Source organism: Pezoporus flaviventris, unplaced genomic scaffold, assembly GCF_033815535.1.
Source record: "Pezoporus flaviventris isolate CSIRO_AGI_PZ_B2104156 unplaced genomic scaffold, CSIRO_AGI_Pfla_v1 ptg000037l, whole genome shotgun sequence".
NCBI lineage: Eukaryota > Metazoa > Chordata > Aves > Psittaciformes > Psittacidae > Pezoporus > Pezoporus flaviventris.
Genome location: NW_026892585.1, coordinates 17,983,306 through 18,002,126, shown reverse-complemented (window position 1 = coordinate 18,002,126; position 18,821 = coordinate 17,983,306). Strand labels below are relative to the sequence as shown.

General features: G+C 39.5%; 1 protein-coding gene across 3 annotated transcripts; it reads left to right on the top strand.

The window, feature by feature from the left end:
* The first annotated feature begins 1,565 nt into the window (after positions 1–1,565).
* Positions 1,566–17,730, top strand: DAZL (deleted in azoospermia like). 3 transcript variants are annotated; one of them, XM_061464896.1, is made up of 11 exons: positions 1,566–1,717; positions 6,866–7,000; positions 7,167–7,258; positions 8,620–8,671; positions 10,676–10,742; positions 11,039–11,172; positions 12,540–12,617; positions 13,476–13,526; positions 15,797–15,901; positions 16,626–16,721; positions 17,439–17,730. In XM_061464896.1, exons 2-11 carry the CDS (start codon positions 6,875–6,877, stop codon positions 17,490–17,492), a joined length of 855 nt encoding a protein of 284 aa, XP_061320880.1. In that variant the 5' UTR covers positions 1,566–1,717; positions 6,866–6,874; the 3' UTR covers positions 17,493–17,730. The 3 variants fall into 3 exon arrangements, with proteins under 3 accessions (XP_061320880.1, XP_061320881.1, XP_061320879.1); XM_061464895.1 differs by having other exon boundaries at positions 1,569–1,717; positions 16,623–16,721; XM_061464897.1 differs by lacking the exon at positions 13,476–13,526 and having other exon boundaries at positions 16,623–16,721.
* Positions 17,731–18,821: the final 1,091 nt, after the last annotated feature.

Sequence of the window (18,821 nt, the reverse complement as noted above, 5' to 3'; positions counted from 1 at the left end):
CAGAAAGGCTCAACATGATTCTCAAGAAAAGGTCCCAAAATTGCAGAAGAGTTCGAAGAAATTTTATTGTCATTCAAATGCTATACAACACTTGCTTTCCAGTTTTAGATCTACCTCTAGGAAAACTAAATTTAACCTGGTATTTCAAGTATGTACCTCTGATCATTAAATTGTAAAATGTAGGCACCACTATTTATAATGAAAATGATTTTTCATCAGGGTTTTTGTAGAATCCTTACCCACTGCAGCCTATCAGATCCTGTATCGGGGCACTCCCTGAATTGTATTCATTTATCAGTTACTCTAATTACAAAACCCAAACAAAACAAAAAGCAACTAACTAAAGACAAAAAGCCATACATCTTTATGGTAACACTGAGACATAACAATAACTGGTCATAGCTCCTAGATTACTTGAAATAGTAAGATTCCAGGAGACAATTTGTCTAAGATACTAAGTATTTTAAATGTGTATTAAATAAAAAGTACTGTACAGCATAGCAAAACATAAAATTTGTTTCTTATTCTGCTACTTAGTGCATTTAACAAAGCTGTTCAGCAACAACCCTTCCAGTATCAATATCAATAAAACAAACTATGACAATTTCCTACTCCACTCACTCCACCCTTTTTGAGATCCGTGTATTGGCAGCAGAAAAATAAATACCTCTTTTCTTTGTTTTAAGCAACAGATGTTCTCCAATTTTAGAAGCTAATACCGAGTTAAGGAAAAATGGGAGACATCCTGACCCAAAGCCAGTCAACAGAAGCTCAGGATAGCATCACAAAATTAGAATCAATAATGCCTTGGTAAAGATTGGGGTGTTTTTTATAGCAACTACACCACTCTGCTTTTGCATTGGAATCACACTAGTTTTGCTAGAACAGTACTCACAATTTCCATGATAAAAGGTAAAGAATTCTTTTTCTTAGAATTGGATTTGTATTATAATTTCCAGGTCAGTTACCTTTCACCTAATAGCAAACAGGAGATGCTTCAGAAAGCTTCTAGTTAGGGCCAAGGGAGGAATAAATAACCCAAACCACACAATCTGGCTTCTGCTCTACTTTGGACTATAAAGACCAGTTTTAGTCTCAAGAGTAGAAGAAAACTTACTCTTTTTGCACTTTAACAGTGGCACTAATGTAGTGCCACTCTTAAGGATAAATACGAATCCATTTTATTTAAGTAAATGTTAGGTAGACTTGATTATTATGATCAGCATCTGAAAAAGTTGAACACCTAAAAAAAAAGGCTTACATTTCAGTTTATTAGTTTAGGTTTGTATTTCCATTTTTCATTCTAAACAAGTCTAATTCTCATGCCTTTGCCATTAGAAAGCCCCACATAAAAAAAAAATCCTCACTAAGCTATCCCAATCAGTGGCTGGGTTTATTCTGGCTAGACATTTAACATACACATACCCCCTCTCCCTGAAACGTTCTAAAATCCTAAACACTTGATACCAGTGGCAAACAAGCATTTAAAACTCATTTCCAAAACTGAGCAGAAGCATGACTGTAAAACCAGAAGGGCTGCCAGAGAGGTTTCCTTCTAGAAAGGTCTTGGGCAAATGGTGAACAGAGCAGGCTGGTTTTCAGTACAGACAATAAGAGTCCACGCAAATATTCATGAAAAAGCTTCAGCTTTTGTCTCAAAGCGAGTGAAAGCCTCTTCCTCTTCAACAATGTACCTCTCGAACCTCAACAAACCCAAGTAGTAAGTGGTAGCTCAAAACAGCAACAGTGCGCTACTACCACCCTCACTCAACTACAAGTGACTTCCCGCTCAACAACAAAGCCAGAAATAATAGTCCTACCGAATCTAACGGAGAGAAAATCCACGCACCCCAACTCCCTTCGTCTACACGACACACAGACCCGTCCGTGCAGGGTGGGAGGAGGCCATCCGCGGGCTTGCCCCTTAGGCCGCGCGGCTGTGAGCGGGTGTGGCTTTTCCCCGCCCTTCCCACTCGGGGCTACTTAAGGGGCAGAGTGGGACCTAGGAGAAGCTGCTTTCCTCTACCTTGGGGGGAGGGGGGAAAAAGAAGGAAAAGGTAAAAAGAGGAGACTGTCCACTGTTTATTTTCTCAGGAAAATCGGTGCTGTTTTTGTTTTGAAGGCTTCGTTTGTTTTTAGTGTGTGGGCTCTACCTCAGTTTCCGTGGATGATGGTGAGTGGGGGAAGGACGAAAGAGGAGTCATGGTCGGTATGGTGGGAAGTGGGTGAAGAGGGCTCACTTGAACGCTGAGCCGTGGGGTGGCTTTTTTCGGGGGGCTGTAGTGGTTGCTTGGGATCTTAGGCAGTGAGAGGACGGGAAAGTGGCGCATTCACTTGCTCTTAGGGTGAGGGACGGCGGTGCCTATAGGAGTGTCACCTCTTAACGCAGTGAGGGGTGCGGCGGAACCTCTTCAGGGTTGCTGTAACTTTTTATACCTTCAAAGTTTTAAGAGGAAGTGAGGAATTAAAAGTCAGGGAAGCAATACGGAACTAAAAAGCGTGAAGTTTGTGTGTGGTAAAGCGTCCTGGCTTGCAGCTCCTGTGAGGACTTTGAGACAGGAGGCACTTCACACCACGAGTGGCCATTTTGTGGTGAAGCTGCCTCACGGCCCTGTACCCCACCGTCGGGCTCCTTCCGCTCTGTGCAGAGACTGATCAGGGTGCTCCTCCACCTGCTCTGGCGGGCCGGGGTTAGGCAGGCGCAGCGGCTGGGAGCCGGTCTGTCTGTCCCCAGCTTCCCGTTAGGGTCAGGCTGCAACCCTTGCCGCTGGCGTCAGAGGCTTTCAGACACCGTCCTTTGTTCCCATAGGGGCACCTCCCTTTTTGTCTTCTCCCGCACATCTCTAGAGTGTGAAACCCCCTTCTGCGAGCCTCGTTCGGGAATGGTGGGCAGGCGAGGTGCGAAGCCCGCAGGCCGTGCGGCCGCTAATGTCTGCGTGGCGGAACGAGCGGAGCAGCAGCCTCGCCGGCTCCGAACACGCTTGCTTGAGCTTCCCCGCTGGTGTTTTTTCTGGTTTTAGTGTTTTTTTTTTTTTACCTGGCTTCGCGCAGCGCGGCGCGGACTCCGCGTGGTGAGAGGTGGCTACTGCCGGAACCCGCACGTTGCTGGTTCAGCATGGGAGTTGCTGATTCATCCTCGGGATTTTATTTAAAAAAAAAAAAAATGGAATTTGCGACTGTAACGCAGGCTCTTCGATAGCACCGTAAAAGCAGGGTATTAAAGAAACCCAAACGGCTCTTTAAGCCTCACAGTCCGTAGGTACTGGCGCCAGTTGCAGTACTTGACTGATGGCGCCACCTGCTGCCCGGTGGGCAGGCGTTCTCCCTGTCGCGGGAGCCATGTTCTCTTGTAGGGAGTGTGCTGTCATGGTAACTGCTCTGCTCAGAGGGGCTGCGGAGCGGGACGTACTTAGGCGGGAAAACAAAACAAAATGTACTAATACCCGTTTTTTTTTTAACGGGGGGGAGGCCGGGGAAAGGTGGGGAGAAGCCTGCGAAATCGAGGACTTGTGTGGTTAAAAGTGAAGGTTTTCCCCTCCTAGATGTGCGTGAGGCTGAGTGATGTCTCTAACCCACTTGGGTAACTACCAGGTGGGTCACAACCTGGCGCAAAGGATAGTCCTTTTCCACCCTGTTTCGTTAATGTACAGAAGTCTAACTAGCCTCATAGCAACTATAATGAAGAGGTTAATTCAGTTTCCTGGCATCAAGTTAATGCTTGCTGGGATAACGGCAAAGAGCAAACCGATTAAATTTACCTTGCTATGAGGGAAAAGTGGGGAACACCCCCCTTCTCCTCCCTTCCTATTAACTGCAAAAAGCTGGAAAACTTAAGCCCTATGTTTCCTGACATCTAGAAATGTGATTTGAAATATACCTCAAGAGGTGGATAAGGCAAATCAACCCCATTTAGTGTGTTTTTGAAGGGTTGGGTCACTTCAGCTGGTGCTGTAATTTCAAGGTAGCAAATTCATCACTTGAAGGGTTTTCCAGATTTTGAAAACTTTTAAGTGGCTTGGGCTTTGGATGGTGGCTCAGCAGCAGGGCGAGTTCTTTGCCCACGTTGCAAATAGAAGCACAATAATTTACGTAATGCTGTGTAGTAAAATAACTAAAGGTTGTGCTGCTAAAATAACTTTGTCTTTAGACGGGACAGTACTTTATCAATCCAGAGTTTTGCACTGTAGTACTGAAAACTTGAAAAGTAACTTTGAAAGGAGATTGTTTCCTTTTGTTGTACTATGAGACTTACACCACTGTGCATTTTTCAGTAACTTTTTTTTTTGAGTTCTAAGGCACACATATTAACACATCTTAAAATATAGTATGTTGACGATTTTTCCAGAATGCCTAAGTAGTCTGTTTCTCTTTTAGGCATTTAATGTGTAAAAGCATTAAATAAGTGTATTTTCATTGAAAACTCTGTTCTACATGACTAGTGTGGGAAATGCTGTGCCTCCAAGGTCACCTATGGCTTGTGTATCAGCAGTATCTGTATGCTTACCCACTTCTGGTGCTTCTGGCACTTGCTGGGTGCCTCTGCTGTGAGCTGTTTCCTGTTCTAGGCTGGAGAGAATTCACACAGAAAAGCGAATGCTTCTCTTTTACTCTGGTTCACTGAAACAAATGCCGAAAGAGAGAAGTAGAAGCTAGCAGTTAGGTCAGCTTAAGATTGCTGAGGGGTTGGAGTCTCAGGTTTCAGTTCAGATGCCCTTAGGTGGGGGGTGCAGCCAAAGAAGTGGTGTCCTCACTTCTTGCTTCATTTTTGCTCTTTTGTTCTTACGCTAGTTCAGTGTTTATATAACTACAGAATGTGCTTGGATCAGAAGTGGGTATGCCTGAAAAGTACTACAAGATGTTTCTCCTGTGAAATGTAGAATTGATTTCTTTGCACAGTGATGTAAAAAGCTTTTGAACAACAGGAGAGATGGGGGAGAACTACCCTTTTTCTGTTTACAGCAGTAATGTTCTATTATGCAGTCTATTACTGTGGAAGAGTGAGGGTTGGGGTCTCCAAGCTCACTGCAAGGTAGAGGGAGTTCTTGGAGGATAAAGGGGAGAGGATTGAATTTTTGTTGAGAATTTGCAGTAGGAAGCATAGTCAGTGAATAAATTGAGTGTAGGTGACAATATCTGTTGTGATGGAAGCAGATTTTAAGGTATAGCTTTATGAAATAGCTTTGAACTGAACTGATGGCTTGGTGCTTCTCAGAAGTGGCTGTGCCTCCTCCATCTCTATTTACTCTTCTGCATCCATTGATCTGGTGCTTGTGATAGCCTAGTAAGCTGATTCAGTTCTCTACAATAGTGGAATATTAAAAGGGTGAAAAACTATACACTGTGTCAATCTTCCTGCTAATTTTTGTTAAGCCAGCTTAACTTGAACTGGCAGATGTTAGAAGTTGCACAGAGGAGATGCAGGAAAAGTGGTGGGCAAACCAAACCCTCTCTGGTTTTTATTAATGGTGTGTTGTTAATTTGTTTCAGTCACTCTGAAATCACATTTGGAGGGCTGAGTTCTAGGTTTGGGTTTGTTCAGTTGCTGGGGAAATGATTTGGTTCTTGTAATTTTCTCATTCCTTTACTCTGGATGTCTAGTTTGAATGAGTACTTGTCACTCAGCTGCATTTAAATGTGCATTAAATGTAAAATTCTTGCATAGAAAAATTGGTTGCTACTTACTGCAAATTCGTAGGCTTCAAAATACAAGATAACTTTGGCTAAATCAAAGTTAAATGCAGTATCTGAAGTAGTGATAGGTTGCTGAATCGTAAGGAAAAGCTCATCGATGTGGAAGGATGAGTAATACTGAACTAGTCAGTTATTTATGTGCTTTCCAGGCAAAGCATAGTGCATAGCTAGAACCATTCATTCAAGATTGTATAAGATGAGGGGTTTGAATTTGTGTAGTGCCTGTGGTGCTTATGTTGTGTTTTAATTCTTGTAAATACCTTTCTGTAAAACACTTCAAACCTGTATGGAACACATCTAGCATCAGTACTTCATCTGAACAAAATACTGAATTTACTCTTTGTTTAGTGAGTATTTTATCTTCTTTACACCGAATGAATCTGTAACTCATAGGTTGTCACAAAATACTTTAGGACCAAAAGGGTGCATCTGAAGTCTGGGTGTGCAAAGGGTGCTGTGACTGTAGTTTCTCTAGCATAATGTTCTTTGCAGTTTTTCTCTACATGCACTGCATGTAGAAGATCCTGCTTTGGTGTAGACTACTTGGAAACAGTTTGTAGTCAGTCATATTCCTACTGAAGTTAAACTGCCAATTTTATTTTTTTTTTGCCTCCTGAGAAAATGAATAGTGTGAATATCTCATCAAAGTCTGATTGCTCTTCTTACAGCTAACTTGCAGTTTAACCCTCTTACCTGTGTTCTAAGGCTGTTTGTAAGCTTAAGTGTATCTTAAGGGTTTAAAGCTTTTGACCAGGAAGATGATGAAATTTATTCTGTTGAATAGTTAATTTGCACAGTATGTTTTATCTTAAAGAATTTAATTCCTTGCTTACATCTGAAAGGAATTTGATGAAGTTCTGAAATGATTTTAACATTCTCACTGTGTCTGGTAGTAGCAACACTGATCATGAAGCTTTATATAGTCAGACAGGGCTACTTAAGGTAGTCGAAGTTTGGTCTAGATTGAAATTTTTAAAGTTTCTTAGAATAACTACTTAAGGTTTTTTGCAATGAATAGTCCATTTGCAGCAAGTGCTTCCTTTAAGGAATCAGAAAGGTGCTATTGAAATCCATTGTCCCATCCTATATCTATAGGAAGATGCAGGCATGCTAGTATCTTAAAGTGTACTATAATTATTTGACTGAAATACATATTTCTGTTTAAATTTTTCAGTCTGCAAACATGGAGGCCCAGTGTGGAGGTGCCTCAGAGGACAATACCCGTTTGTCAACAACCAGTCAAGGATATGTTTTGCCAGAAGGAAAGATCATGCCAAACACAGTATTTGTTGGTGGAATTGATATAAGGGTATTTACTTTTATTTGTTAAAGATATAAGGTACAGGGAACTTAAATGAGGTGGGGATTAAGGTAGTGCAGCATCATGAAAGAACTTTGGAGCAGTTGGGTAACTGATAAATCAGTTCTGAGCAGTTGAATGTATTTGAAGATGTTTAAGATTCTGTTTCTTTTAGATGAATGAAGCAGAAATTCGGAGTTTCTTTGAACGATATGGTGCTGTGAAAGAGGTGAAAATAATTACTGACAGAACTGGTGTTTCCAAAGGGTGAGTAGAATATGAGTAATTGTTCTAAGTTGCTGCCTATGTGGACCTAATTCTGCCATAGATGATATGAGCAACTACTTAGCAACACATTTGACAGGCTTAAGCCTTAACACTAGTTGCAGTTTTCTGTTGTGGTGAATTAACACGGAAATGTGTAAATCTAGCTCATAAATCTGTGTAATTTTACGAAGAATAGCCTGATTTTTTGGACTTCAGTCTGCTTAGGGAAAAGGGTCATTGTCACTTAACCAGTGGAAACAAAGCTGAAAAGTTTGTGATGCTTATGGAGGCAGGTCTTTTGTAGAATTTCTCTGATGGCTAGAGTACTCGGCAACAATCTAGAGAGTTCAGGATGGTTAAGAGGGAGGGGTAGATGACTTATTCAGGGCAGTGGCGCTGCACTCTTCTGACACTTTGGAATAAGATGGAGAAAACAACCAAACCTGGTTGGGTGAAGAGTGAAACTTAAGTGAACAGTTAAAGCATGCAAAATTCCTGTTGAGTATATATATATCTATATGAATAGACGTGTTAAAAAAAAACAAAAATTCTGATTTGTCTGTGGTGAAACACTGTGCAGGGCCATACCTGTTGGCTTCTGGGGAAGCTTTCCCAGCTTTGAAGTTATTTCTGCTTTGAGAAGGAGGCTTCAACCCCTTGAAATTCCAGCCCAATTTTTTTCCCCTATGATTCTGTGAACAGACCCTAAAAAGTCACTTTTTTTTTGCCCTTGGGCATACACGGTAATGCACAAGCTGGAAATTACTTCCTCATACCCTTTGCTAGTCTTAATTATGATATGCAGTTAGCCATTGTGTGTTCTGAATATTTATAATGCATTGGCATACTCCATTAATTGACACAACTGTTCCTATAATATTCTGAAATTACCTTCATTTTCTAGACCAGATAAACTAGGGGACCAGTGAAATAAGTTGAAAAACCCAGCCAAGGATCACATCCCCTACTGATGTCGCTGTTCTGGAACATTTACTTTCATCCAAATCTCTTTAGTAAATATAAAACTTGATAATTCAGATCTTAAAGGGTTTTTTTTTTTACTTTGAATTAGTAGTATCAACTGTAGTGCTCATTTTGAGTAGCTGAAATGGAAGAGCAGCCCTTGTTTCTATTTCATAGTATTCTAGAATCTGGCAGTCGGTTCTTTTCATCTGGCCCAGTAGTATATGCTGCTAGTTAGCAGTAAATAGGTTTTTACGCTGAATTATAAAATTGTCCTACTTGATACTTTTGGCATGCAATATGATGCACCTGGCATATGCTGTTAACAGTTCTTGTTCAAAATAATTTGACTAACAAATCCAAATCTGATTATTGAATAGCCTGTCTTTTCTTTTCAGGTATGGATTTGTATCTTTCCTGGACAACGTGGATGTTCAGAAAATAGTAGAAGTAAGCTCTTTGTCTAAATTATCTGAAGAAGCTGATACATGGAGGCTGGAGACATGTTCAGGGGAAACCAAGTTAATATACCATGTAGGGTCAAGTAGGATGAGGGAAGCATAGGGCTGCCTGAAAAGTAAACTTGCTAAAATCTCTACTGGTGGTAGAGTCTTTCTATGTTTACTTAAATAAGAAACCAGATTAGTTTTAGCATTAGTATGCTTGAATATCTCATGTAATTGTATTTCTAGTAATTCTTATTCATATATGTGCTTGAAAGCTTTATGTATGTGGTTTAGCTGCTTACTTTCTGCATTGTATCATTGTCATAGAACCCATGTGCTTATGGCAGATACATAGACCTATCAGGAATATTATTGGGAATTCAGGTAACAGAAAGATAGTATTAGTGTGTTTTACTTACATTTCAGCAGTTGAAGTATGTGTTTCTCTTGAATTATTTGTGCATTTGGATCCTACCTGGAGTGCAAGTGTGTGTTAAGCCTCCTTGACTACAAGATGTAACTGTTCACATTTCATACAATTTTCCTGTGGCTCACACAGGAGATAAGGGGTAGAACTGTTGCAGCCCTTCTGGTCTTAAGAGTTCATTATCAGAAATTTTAAATCTTGGTGCTTATGATCAAACCTGCTGTTCTCGTAGCTTTCAGCAGGTTCCAAAATGCACTGAAAGCTTACTGTTTTCATTGTTGCTGCACTTAGTTTTAGGCGAAAGGGGGAAACATGTATATTTCCCTCTCTGAACTTTGCATCAGAAACTTCCAGGTCTTTAAACAGTCTCTTGCTTGCTTCTGAAGCTCTCAGGTAGTGAAGTAGATCTAAAAGACAAATCCAGGCACAAATTTAGTGTTTTATGGTACGTTCAGGTGTATTTACCTGCTGTCGAGCTCCTTAAGGGGGAAGAGAGCATGTTTGAATGAAGAGGAAAGCAGTGAAGCTCCAGCAGGAGATTTTTGATTCTTGCCAAAACACTTAAAAAGCTTCCTATTCCTTAACTCTCATGGGATGCTGACAGAAATACTGCTGTAATGAGCTACAGACTTGACTGAGAATCCTTCTTACTGTACTAGATCAGTGTGGAACGCCTGCTCTGAGGCAACAGTCTCTATAGAAGCCTCTCAAGTAGCATTGTCACTTGAGCCATGTACATTGCTGATTTTCTGTGTACATTTCTTCAAAGCTGAAAGCCCTTAGTGTATATCTATTAATACAGTATTGATGTATGTATGCCAGAAATCTTGAAAGACCAAGAGGTATATGGCAAATTTGCTTCTCAGCACAAGTTTTGGGTGTACAGGCAGTACACATTTCTTCTTGAGAAGAAGCATGTCCAGATAGAAATAACCTTACAAAGGTGTTGATTTTTGGAGAGGATGGAAAAAGGAAAAGAATGAACATCTGCATTTTAGAACTTTAGTCACGTGCAGCGAGGTGATCTCCGCTTCATTTCAGGCATTACCTGTACTGAGTGGTCCCAATGCTCTACGTAACTGAACAAGGTAGAGCTGCATGGTTAAAACCGCTCTAGATGCCTATGTTGATCTGCCTAGCTCTGTAGCTTTGTGCAACCTGAAAGTACTTTTCTTCTGATTTGGGTCTAATTCAGTTTGTAATATCACTCAAGTGTAGGGTTTCAGGGGAACCCAGACTGTGGTTACTCTACATTAATATCATCACTGAGGCAAGAATTGTCAAATCTGTGTTACGAAACCAGAAGGCTGACAGTCACTAATAGGCAGTTGCAAACTACTGTCAGTGGATGTTGCTATAAAGGCAATTGATACATAATAGGTTTGCAGAGTTGGTGCTTAGAACAATTTGCTGAGAGCATTACAGGAAATTAAAGATAAAGGATGTAAGTTCTTGAAGAGGAGAGCGGAGGCTGTTGAGTCTGTATACCAGTGGGTGATAGAAGCAAAGTACAGTCTCTTAAAATCAAGCAAACAACTTGCCTCGCTGATTCCCCAGCTTACAAAATAACCTGTCTTTCAGTCGCAAATTAACTTCCACGGCAAAAAGCTGAAACTGGGGCCAGCGATTAGAAAGCAACAAAACTTATGTAAGTATACATGCACAAATTTGTTGATATGACATGCATATATTACAGTTTCTCTTGAGTCTACATTAACACCCTCGCATTTCCTTTTTATCTGATCAGTTCTGAATTTTATGACCTTGCTACTTGTGTGATGTACAGTTTTGATAATAAACTCGGGTTTCTAGTAGTACACAATATAGTTAATGTTGCATTAAATTTAAGAGTCAAAACACTTGGGTTTTTTGCAATCTGAGTTCAGATACGTAATGAAATACATGTTAAGATGTTTTAATACTTCTCTTTGCTTTAAAAAAAAGGTTCTTACGTGCATCCCAGACCATTAGTCTTCAATCCTCCTGTACCACAGTTCCATAGTGTATGGGGAAATCAAAATACAGAGACATACATGCAGCCTCCAGCTGTAATGAGCCCAGTAACCCAGTATGTTCAGGTAAGGCTGTTCATGACACTGATTTTGGATCATAATTAAGTGTTTTTGAAGGCGAAAGCACATACAACTTCGGGAATATGTATCAAGACTCCAGTCTCATCTTCCCTCTTGCTTTCTTATTACCTTCCCCAATAAGCAGTGCCCAAAATCAAGCCATTTTAAGAGAATGCCAGTAACTTTGAAAAACTTAGTCAGTGATGTCATCTCTTAAGAAACCGAAAGGTGGAGATACATTCTATTTTGAGAATGTGAAAGCTGTGGGGCAAACTTTAATTATATAATGTTCAATTATATAATATGTAGCACTTTATGTAACTTAACTATATAAATGGCTACTTGTCACAGATGCACTTCAAAAATCAAATGCATCCGGATGTTTAACATACTGCTGCCCTGGCTCAGATTAAACCACAGAACTTAAAAGCTTTTTCTTTTTTTTTTAAAAAAATTAGTATGGAACTCAAAGCTTCCTGTAGTAATGTTTCCTTCTACCTGAAGAAATTCATGTTTCTGAACTGCTCTTGTGTTTAAGAACAGTTGTGGCATCTGCTCATAACAGCTGTGACCAGTATGGTATGTCTACAGGGTGTCACTTTATTGGTGTTTCAGATAAGCATTCTTACTGAGGTGTAGGCAGAGTACTTCAGGTCCTGTTACGAGCCCTGTACTGCAAAGAGAAGGCTTTACAGGTTATGCCATCTTTCTATATTAACACTATATCATATGGCAGTACAACAGGGCAGTATTAACTGGAAGCTGATTCTATTTTGTATATTTTCATTAAGTAAATGAATGAGCAAATAGAAATGACTTGCAGAAATATTTTTTTCCAAGGCAGAGATCTTGATAGTACACTTGCTGGTTCTTCCCAAGTTTAGTGGGAGAGTGAAATAGTGTAAGAGGAACTAATTGTCTTAAACGCTGGAATGTGCCTTTAACTGTTCTCTGAAGAAGCTGAGAAGGTTCCAGATTAACATTGTGTCAAAATACTTGTGGTGAAAAAATGCTGGGAAATATCTGAATTGTAATACTTGTCTTGCTCTTGCTCCAAGAAACTGATCTTCAGGCTGTAGTCCCTTATTTCATGGTAGTTGGGCCAGGATGAGTTGTACTTCTGAAATGAAGTAAAAGATCAGCTACAACCAGGTGTGGGATTTTTAGATACATATTTAGAATCCCACATTCTAGAGTTTTTTTAGTGCCTGAAGTGCTGAAGCCCCACTGGAAAGCTGTAAGGGTGCTTTGAAGTAATGAAGCTAGTGTGAAATGGGGATTGAAACAACAATGTGACCACATCTAAAAATGTGGTCCTGACTCCTGTCTTGCTTAAACTTGTTTTTTTAAAAAACCCTGAACTTTATTTGCAGACATACCCATACTGTTCACCAGCTGTATTGATACAGCAGCAGGTTCCTGTGGGTTATCAGCCAGCCTACAACTACCAGGTATGTAATTCTTTAGTAGCAGCAGAAAGGCTCTTGATACCTGGCAAAAAGGTTGAATGAAATGAACAGTGTTAACTGGAGTCTGACCTTTCTGTGTTTCTCTTTCTGGGAATTCTTTTTCCTTTCAGCTCCTGCTTCACAAACCAAAAGTAAAAACAAAATTGGTGATATTTTTGTTCTAATGCAGTGAAAACTGCTGAACAACTTAGCATGCTCTTCAGTTTGATACTTTTTTTTCTCTTAAATAATCAATGATAAATCAATTTCCAAATCAGCAGAAAGTACAGGGATCAGTAATACTTTTTCTCATGGGAAGGAGCTTTGCATACTATAGTGCAGCTAGTTGATGTTACATAAAACAAGCACTTAAGTCTTACCAGTCTGTAAAAATGTGGGATGTATTTAGGGGAGATGTGCTTTTGAGCTCTAAAAAGGTCTTGGAAGGCACTTCACTGACAGTGATTTTGAACTTGTAAGTGAAATGTGTTTCTAAGTCCTCTTACTGAAGCTAAACAAGAAATAGTTTAGTAACTGGAATTAAATAGAGGTTTGAGATGTTTTCAGTGTGGCTGCTGTGATTTCACCTATTTTTCTAAAGTTCAGAAATCTTATTTTTGAGAAAACCTTGGAATCAGAAGAGGAAGAAGATAGTTGAATCTTTGGTAAGGGTGACCCTTATGCTAAGTGCTATGTGAAGTACATGTGAAAAAGCTGTCTTGCTGGATAGAAGATTGTAAACTACTGTTCAGTGAAAAATCCAGACATAAACTGTTATAAATGCTGCTCTTAAAGAGCAGCTGCTTGCTTGTGTTGGAACCAAATGAATAAAGGCTGGGTTTTGTCCAATTTTTGTTTAAGGTTCAACCACAGTGGCTTGCTGGGGAGCAAAGAAACTATGTTATGCCTCCGGTAAGTCTACAATGTTAAACTTTTGGAACTTTGTCTTCTCAATTAGTGCACTGGTTTGACAAGTTGGTACTTTAAATGACAATCAAAATAACTGTTGTTTGTTGGCTGGAGCTGTATGTAATCTGGTCTATACAAATCTGTAGCTGCTGACAGTAGGTAGCTGTTTAGGGCTTCCTACTGACATGGTGTTCTTTTAGGAGCTGCTTGGCAGAGCAGAGCTACCTGTTTTATGGTGTTACTCCATGTGTTCTGGTCACAGAATTCTGGAATTTCAACATGAACAGAATTGGTTTGTTCATGAAAGGTTGAAGGAAAAGTAAGTGGTGACCCAATGCACAAGTCTGACTTAAAGATCTGTATAATATTACTGCTTACTGTTCCAAATTATGTAAAAAAGCCTCAAAATACTCTGCTTTGCAAATACTGATAATTTTTGGCTCTTTTCAACAGCTTTTAAAATTACTTCCCAGGCTGCTGCAAGCTGTAAATGGTGCTGATAGCTTCTAAAAATTACTTGCTTTGTGTGACTCTACACACATTCACAAGAGGAAAAAATACTGTGTATTTCTTTAAAAGTGTTGGAGCTTAAACTTGCATCTTGGGGTGTTGTGTGTATAATCCTGTATTGAGTACAGTTTCCATTAAGTGTTTAAAAGCTGTAATACTTAATTTTCTTCTGAACACTATTCTTTCAAGCTAATTCCCAGCAGATGTCTGTAGAATGTGTAAGATAAATGGGGGGAAAAATGAAGAAAAATAGAACTTTGTGCATCTGTATTGCTGCCTGCATGCATTTGGCAGTTCTGTCTGATCGTATTAGGAGAATATTCCTGCTGACTGCCAGTCATGTGTACTAATAATTTGCTTTTAGCTTCTCAGCAGAGATGCAGCCTTTTTCTTTTCATGGAAAGTCTCTTACTAATGAGACCTACCTTGAGTAGAAACACTCAAAAGGTTTCAGAAGTCATTGAAATACTGATTAACCTGTTGGCTTGAAATAATTTGTGTTGAATGACATCCATGGATATGATACAGCAGCAGTACAACACAATCAGATAATAGCAAGCTGAAGAGTATTTAGAGTGGGTGTGCATGATGGTTTTCATTGAATGTTTTAAGCTTTATTATATGAGCAGACAACTGTTTTAGAACTGTTAAGCATCTTTTAAGTACCCTTCTTCATGCAGAGTCAAGAGGGCAGGCCTGTAATGAGATGGGAAACTTCCATCTCTTGGTCTGCTGCTTTATACATACCTATTCAGTGGCTATTCAGTTTCCATTCATAAGTGGAATGCCCCAGTTGTGATGAGGTCAGATATGATGCCTCTTCTGATGAAAGTTAGGAGTGGTGCTTGGAAAGGAAGTCTGTTAATACTGTATCTCCCATTATCAGTTTGAGATTACCATTTCGGTGTTGAAGTGCTTTTGGGAATGTCAGGTGGTACACCTGGTGTTCGCTTTGTATAATCACAAATAACATTAAGAATGATGTTACAAGAAACTGGAAACTACTGTCAAGTGTGTTTGAACCTGATTACTTTGGGGATGGAGGTGGGATGGGGAGTTTGGCTCCTGGAAACTAAGGATGCTTAATCCTGCCATTGAGTACCCAGTGAAATTAGCTGTAAAAACTGCCAGTCCTCTTTGGAAGCATCTGGAAGGATATTTTCATAATAGATGCTTTATCAACCTCTTGGTTATTGTAATTTAACTCTGCAGTTGGTTGCTGACTGTAACACTGCCCTGTTGGCAGAGGGAGGCAGGGAATTTCTAAAAGAAAACATAAAATAACTTGTGCTTTTCTAGGTCTTTTTACTATTTTAACTATATTGGCATGGAGAAAGCTTCAGACAAGAAAGGATCTGTATAGAGCAAAGCAGCTTCTTGGAAGGGCAGTGGTCGACGATTCTTTGCTTCCCCTCTTGTTCAATTTTAGTACTTTAATCTCTTGAAGTTACTGCTGGTTGTCTCATTCTTGGTGAACACCTTCATTATCCATTATGCTTGACAAAAAAACCTCATACATGGAAGAAGTAGGTTGAGGAGCTAACTGTTGAGTGGTTACAGTGGAGACAGCTATTAAAATATGCCCTTTTTGGAAGGAAGTAGACTTTTCTTAAAGCAGCATATAGTATTTCCCCCACTTGCCTTCACACTTCTGATAGTTTCACAAGGTTGGTATAGCTTATGGGTAAATGAGGACCAGTGACAACACAACTGTGCATGTTTTCCCAGTGTTACTGAAACACTGCAATATTTAAACTCTACAGGTTTATACTTCAGTAAGCTACCACTGCACTGAGGATCCAGAATTTATACAGACAGAATGTGCTGTTCCAGAGCCCACACAGTTGTCTACTCATAGTCCACAAAAGGTAAGTGCTTTCTCGAAACTTCAGTGTTTTGCCATAAATCCTGTTCCCAGAAATTTGCATGTGAGCATTGTGTGGGTTGGTGAAGAGGCACTCTGACCAGTATCGTAGAAATTAAGGTTATAGTTGCTGCTTTAGCCATTTGCTCCACCTACTGTATCTGATTTTTTGAGTACAACTTCAGAAGCCTCAAATTTCCTTGAAACTGCTACTGCTTGCCTGTAGTGCTGAAGTCTATGAAATGTGTGCTCGACTTCATTAAGTTCAATAATATTTTTAAGTCATTATGCTTAATCTGCTGAGACTTACGGGGAATTGCAGGTACTAAAATGTAGGTGAGGTAGCACTGCCTGCAATATTATGCAGATTTAGTTTTAGCTTGAAATACCTGAATTGGTAACATTTTTGGTAACACTCTTCACTTTTCAGAGAAGGTGACCCCAATTTGGCTGACCGCTGGCTCTGAATTCTAAAGGAGATCTCATTTTTCAGCTGTTTGCCTACTCCACAGCTAAACTGGCATGTCATTGGTTAGAAATGCTGTCTTGTAAAATCTAAGGGTAATAATGAAGTTACCAGGATTAAAAGCAGATAAATAAGAGCTCAGCAAATAAGGCAATTGAAGAATCCTGAATGAAAAGTAAACTCTGTGACAGACATGCGTTGCTACTATTGGGCTAAGAAAGTCAGTATGGTTGTAGATACACCTGTAACTGTATTTCAGAAGTCTGTGGACAGGAGCATACAAACAGTAGTATCCTGTCTGTTTAATCCTGAGAACCGTCTGAGGAGCACTGTTGTATCTCAAGAAGACTACCCTAAGGTATGTAGTGGAAGCAAAATTAAATCCCTAAAACACAGATGACCTTAAACTTGTTCACCTACAATACACCATAAAGATGAAGGGATGCATATCTAGAATGTTTTTTTCTTCTTGGATGTGCTCTGTGATGTGTGGGTTTGGCTCTCAGCTACTTAATGCTGGAGATACATGCTGAAGTTGGGTTTGGTGGATTTAATGAAGACTACATAAAATGCTGAACAGGCAACCCATGGATACTTGAGTATAAGGCTGGGTAATCATTTCTCAGTGACATTGCTGAAGGGGCAGTGGGTTATTCCCTAGTTTAGTTAGATGATGTTGAGTTTGAGCCTTGATAGTCTGTACACCAGTTAAGTATCCACTGTGTGTTGTAGCTCTCCTTACGAAGTATAACATCTGTGCTGTAACCAATAAACTGTAGTCCAGGTTGATAGCTGGTCATCACATTCTTGCTATGTGTTCAGTCTTTGTAGAATTGCAGCTTCTGATTATATTCCTGCTGGTATTCCTGTTTAAGACTTTGCATCCTTTTTTTAAAAGGACAGACATGTGAACTAGGCACATGTACCCTGAAACAGGAATACAGAAGCCATTTATTTGCTAGTTTTAGAGGGACTAGTGGCAATAGAGTGCAGAAGGTATTAAGATACTTCTGAAACTTCAGTTGCTTTATTGTGGTCATTACCTAGAAATTTTTTCCTGTCTGTCCTCTTCCAGGAGAGGAAAGCACATCACTTCAGAAAAGGAAGAGCAGTACTCAAAAGTATTTGATCAATGAAGGCAGATGAAAGTGCTTGATCAACAAAAGCTTCAAAGTATCTAAATTCATTGACTTGATGTTACTACAGTTCAGTTTGGCAATGCAGTATGATGTTTTTCAGAAGGTTGCTTCAAGTTGAAGTTTGTGTTTTGTTCTGCCTGTTTCAATACAGTTGGCTTTACTTGAGTAGTTTGAAGTTTAAAGTTGTAATAGTTGACAAACTTCCATGTTTTATTAATTGTTTGCATGCTTCCCCTGATAATTAACTGGCACGTTTAAGAGTTTGTATTGGAAAAAACACTCTTGGTTTGTTTGCATGTGGGTTTTCTTTTGAGTTCTAAGATACAGTTTGCATGTTACACCTATTTTTTGTTAAACCACAGTTTTAAGTGACTAATCCTGACTGGTTATCTCTTCCAGTTAAAAATGGAAGTAGTTATTTGCCCAAGAGGTTGTATTTTAAAACTGAGCTCTTAATCAGTGAAGTGGAAGATGTCAAGTTGTAACTCAGCTGAAGCCCTTTAAGTCCTGGTTGTCTTAGACTACCTAATCAATGTGGTTATGTTCATTAATGACAGTTTATGTACCTGCAGTCTTGACCATCAATACTAGCTTTGGGAGAGTAATTAGGAGAATCCTAAAATTCCTATATCTAACTTAAGATGCAAGTATGTAATTAGCTCTGTTGGCTACTCAGAGTATGCTTTTTTACTTGACAAATTTTAGCAATACCTGCATGTTAAAATTGTGAGAAAATGCCTTTAAAATATGCCTTTATGTGATGCAAACTGTTAATCAAAGAATATCTGTATGACTTTTAATAATTATGTATTTTTAGTTGCATATTTTGAAACAAAATAAATTTTTATTTTGACTTTGCTTCTGAAACTTCTGGTGATGTGCTAATACAATGATAGAGCCGATTTTAAGCTACCTTAAGAAAGACATGTAGTATACTAAAGATTTGTTGAAGCTGTTGGAGATCTGTTACCCTATATGAGAACTGGAGTTACTACACATTCACAGTAACAAACTTCATTTTGTATAGTTTATAGCTGCAATTTTGAAAGAGTAGAATTGAGAACTGTGTTTAGTCTGTATGTTGGGCTCTAGCCTGCTTTTTTTCTTCCTACTCCAGCATCTCAGTCTCCCTAAAGGGGAGACTAAGAAGGGAATTAGAATTAAGCCTCTCTGGTCGAGGATATATGCATGAGCTTGAACGGGACTGCATGTTCAGCTTCAAATTTCTGGAAGTAGTAATGGCTAGGAAAAGACTTCCCCAGAAGTAGATGCTAGTGAAATGCACATAAGGGAACATTGCTGCAGACCTGGACATGTGA

Coding starts and splice junctions, on each gene's coding strand:
- DAZL (XM_061464895.1), top strand. CDS start 6,875: ATGGAGGCCCAGTGTGGAGGTGCCTCAGAGGACAATACCCGTTTGTCA. Junction 10,743..11,038: donor TAGAAAGCAACAAAACTTAT/GTAAGTATACAT, acceptor TTTAAAAAAAAG/GTTCTTACGTGCATCCCAGA. Junction 12,618..13,475: donor AGCCAGCCTACAACTACCAG/GTATGTAATTCT, acceptor TTTTTGTTTAAG/GTTCAACCACAGTGGCTTGC.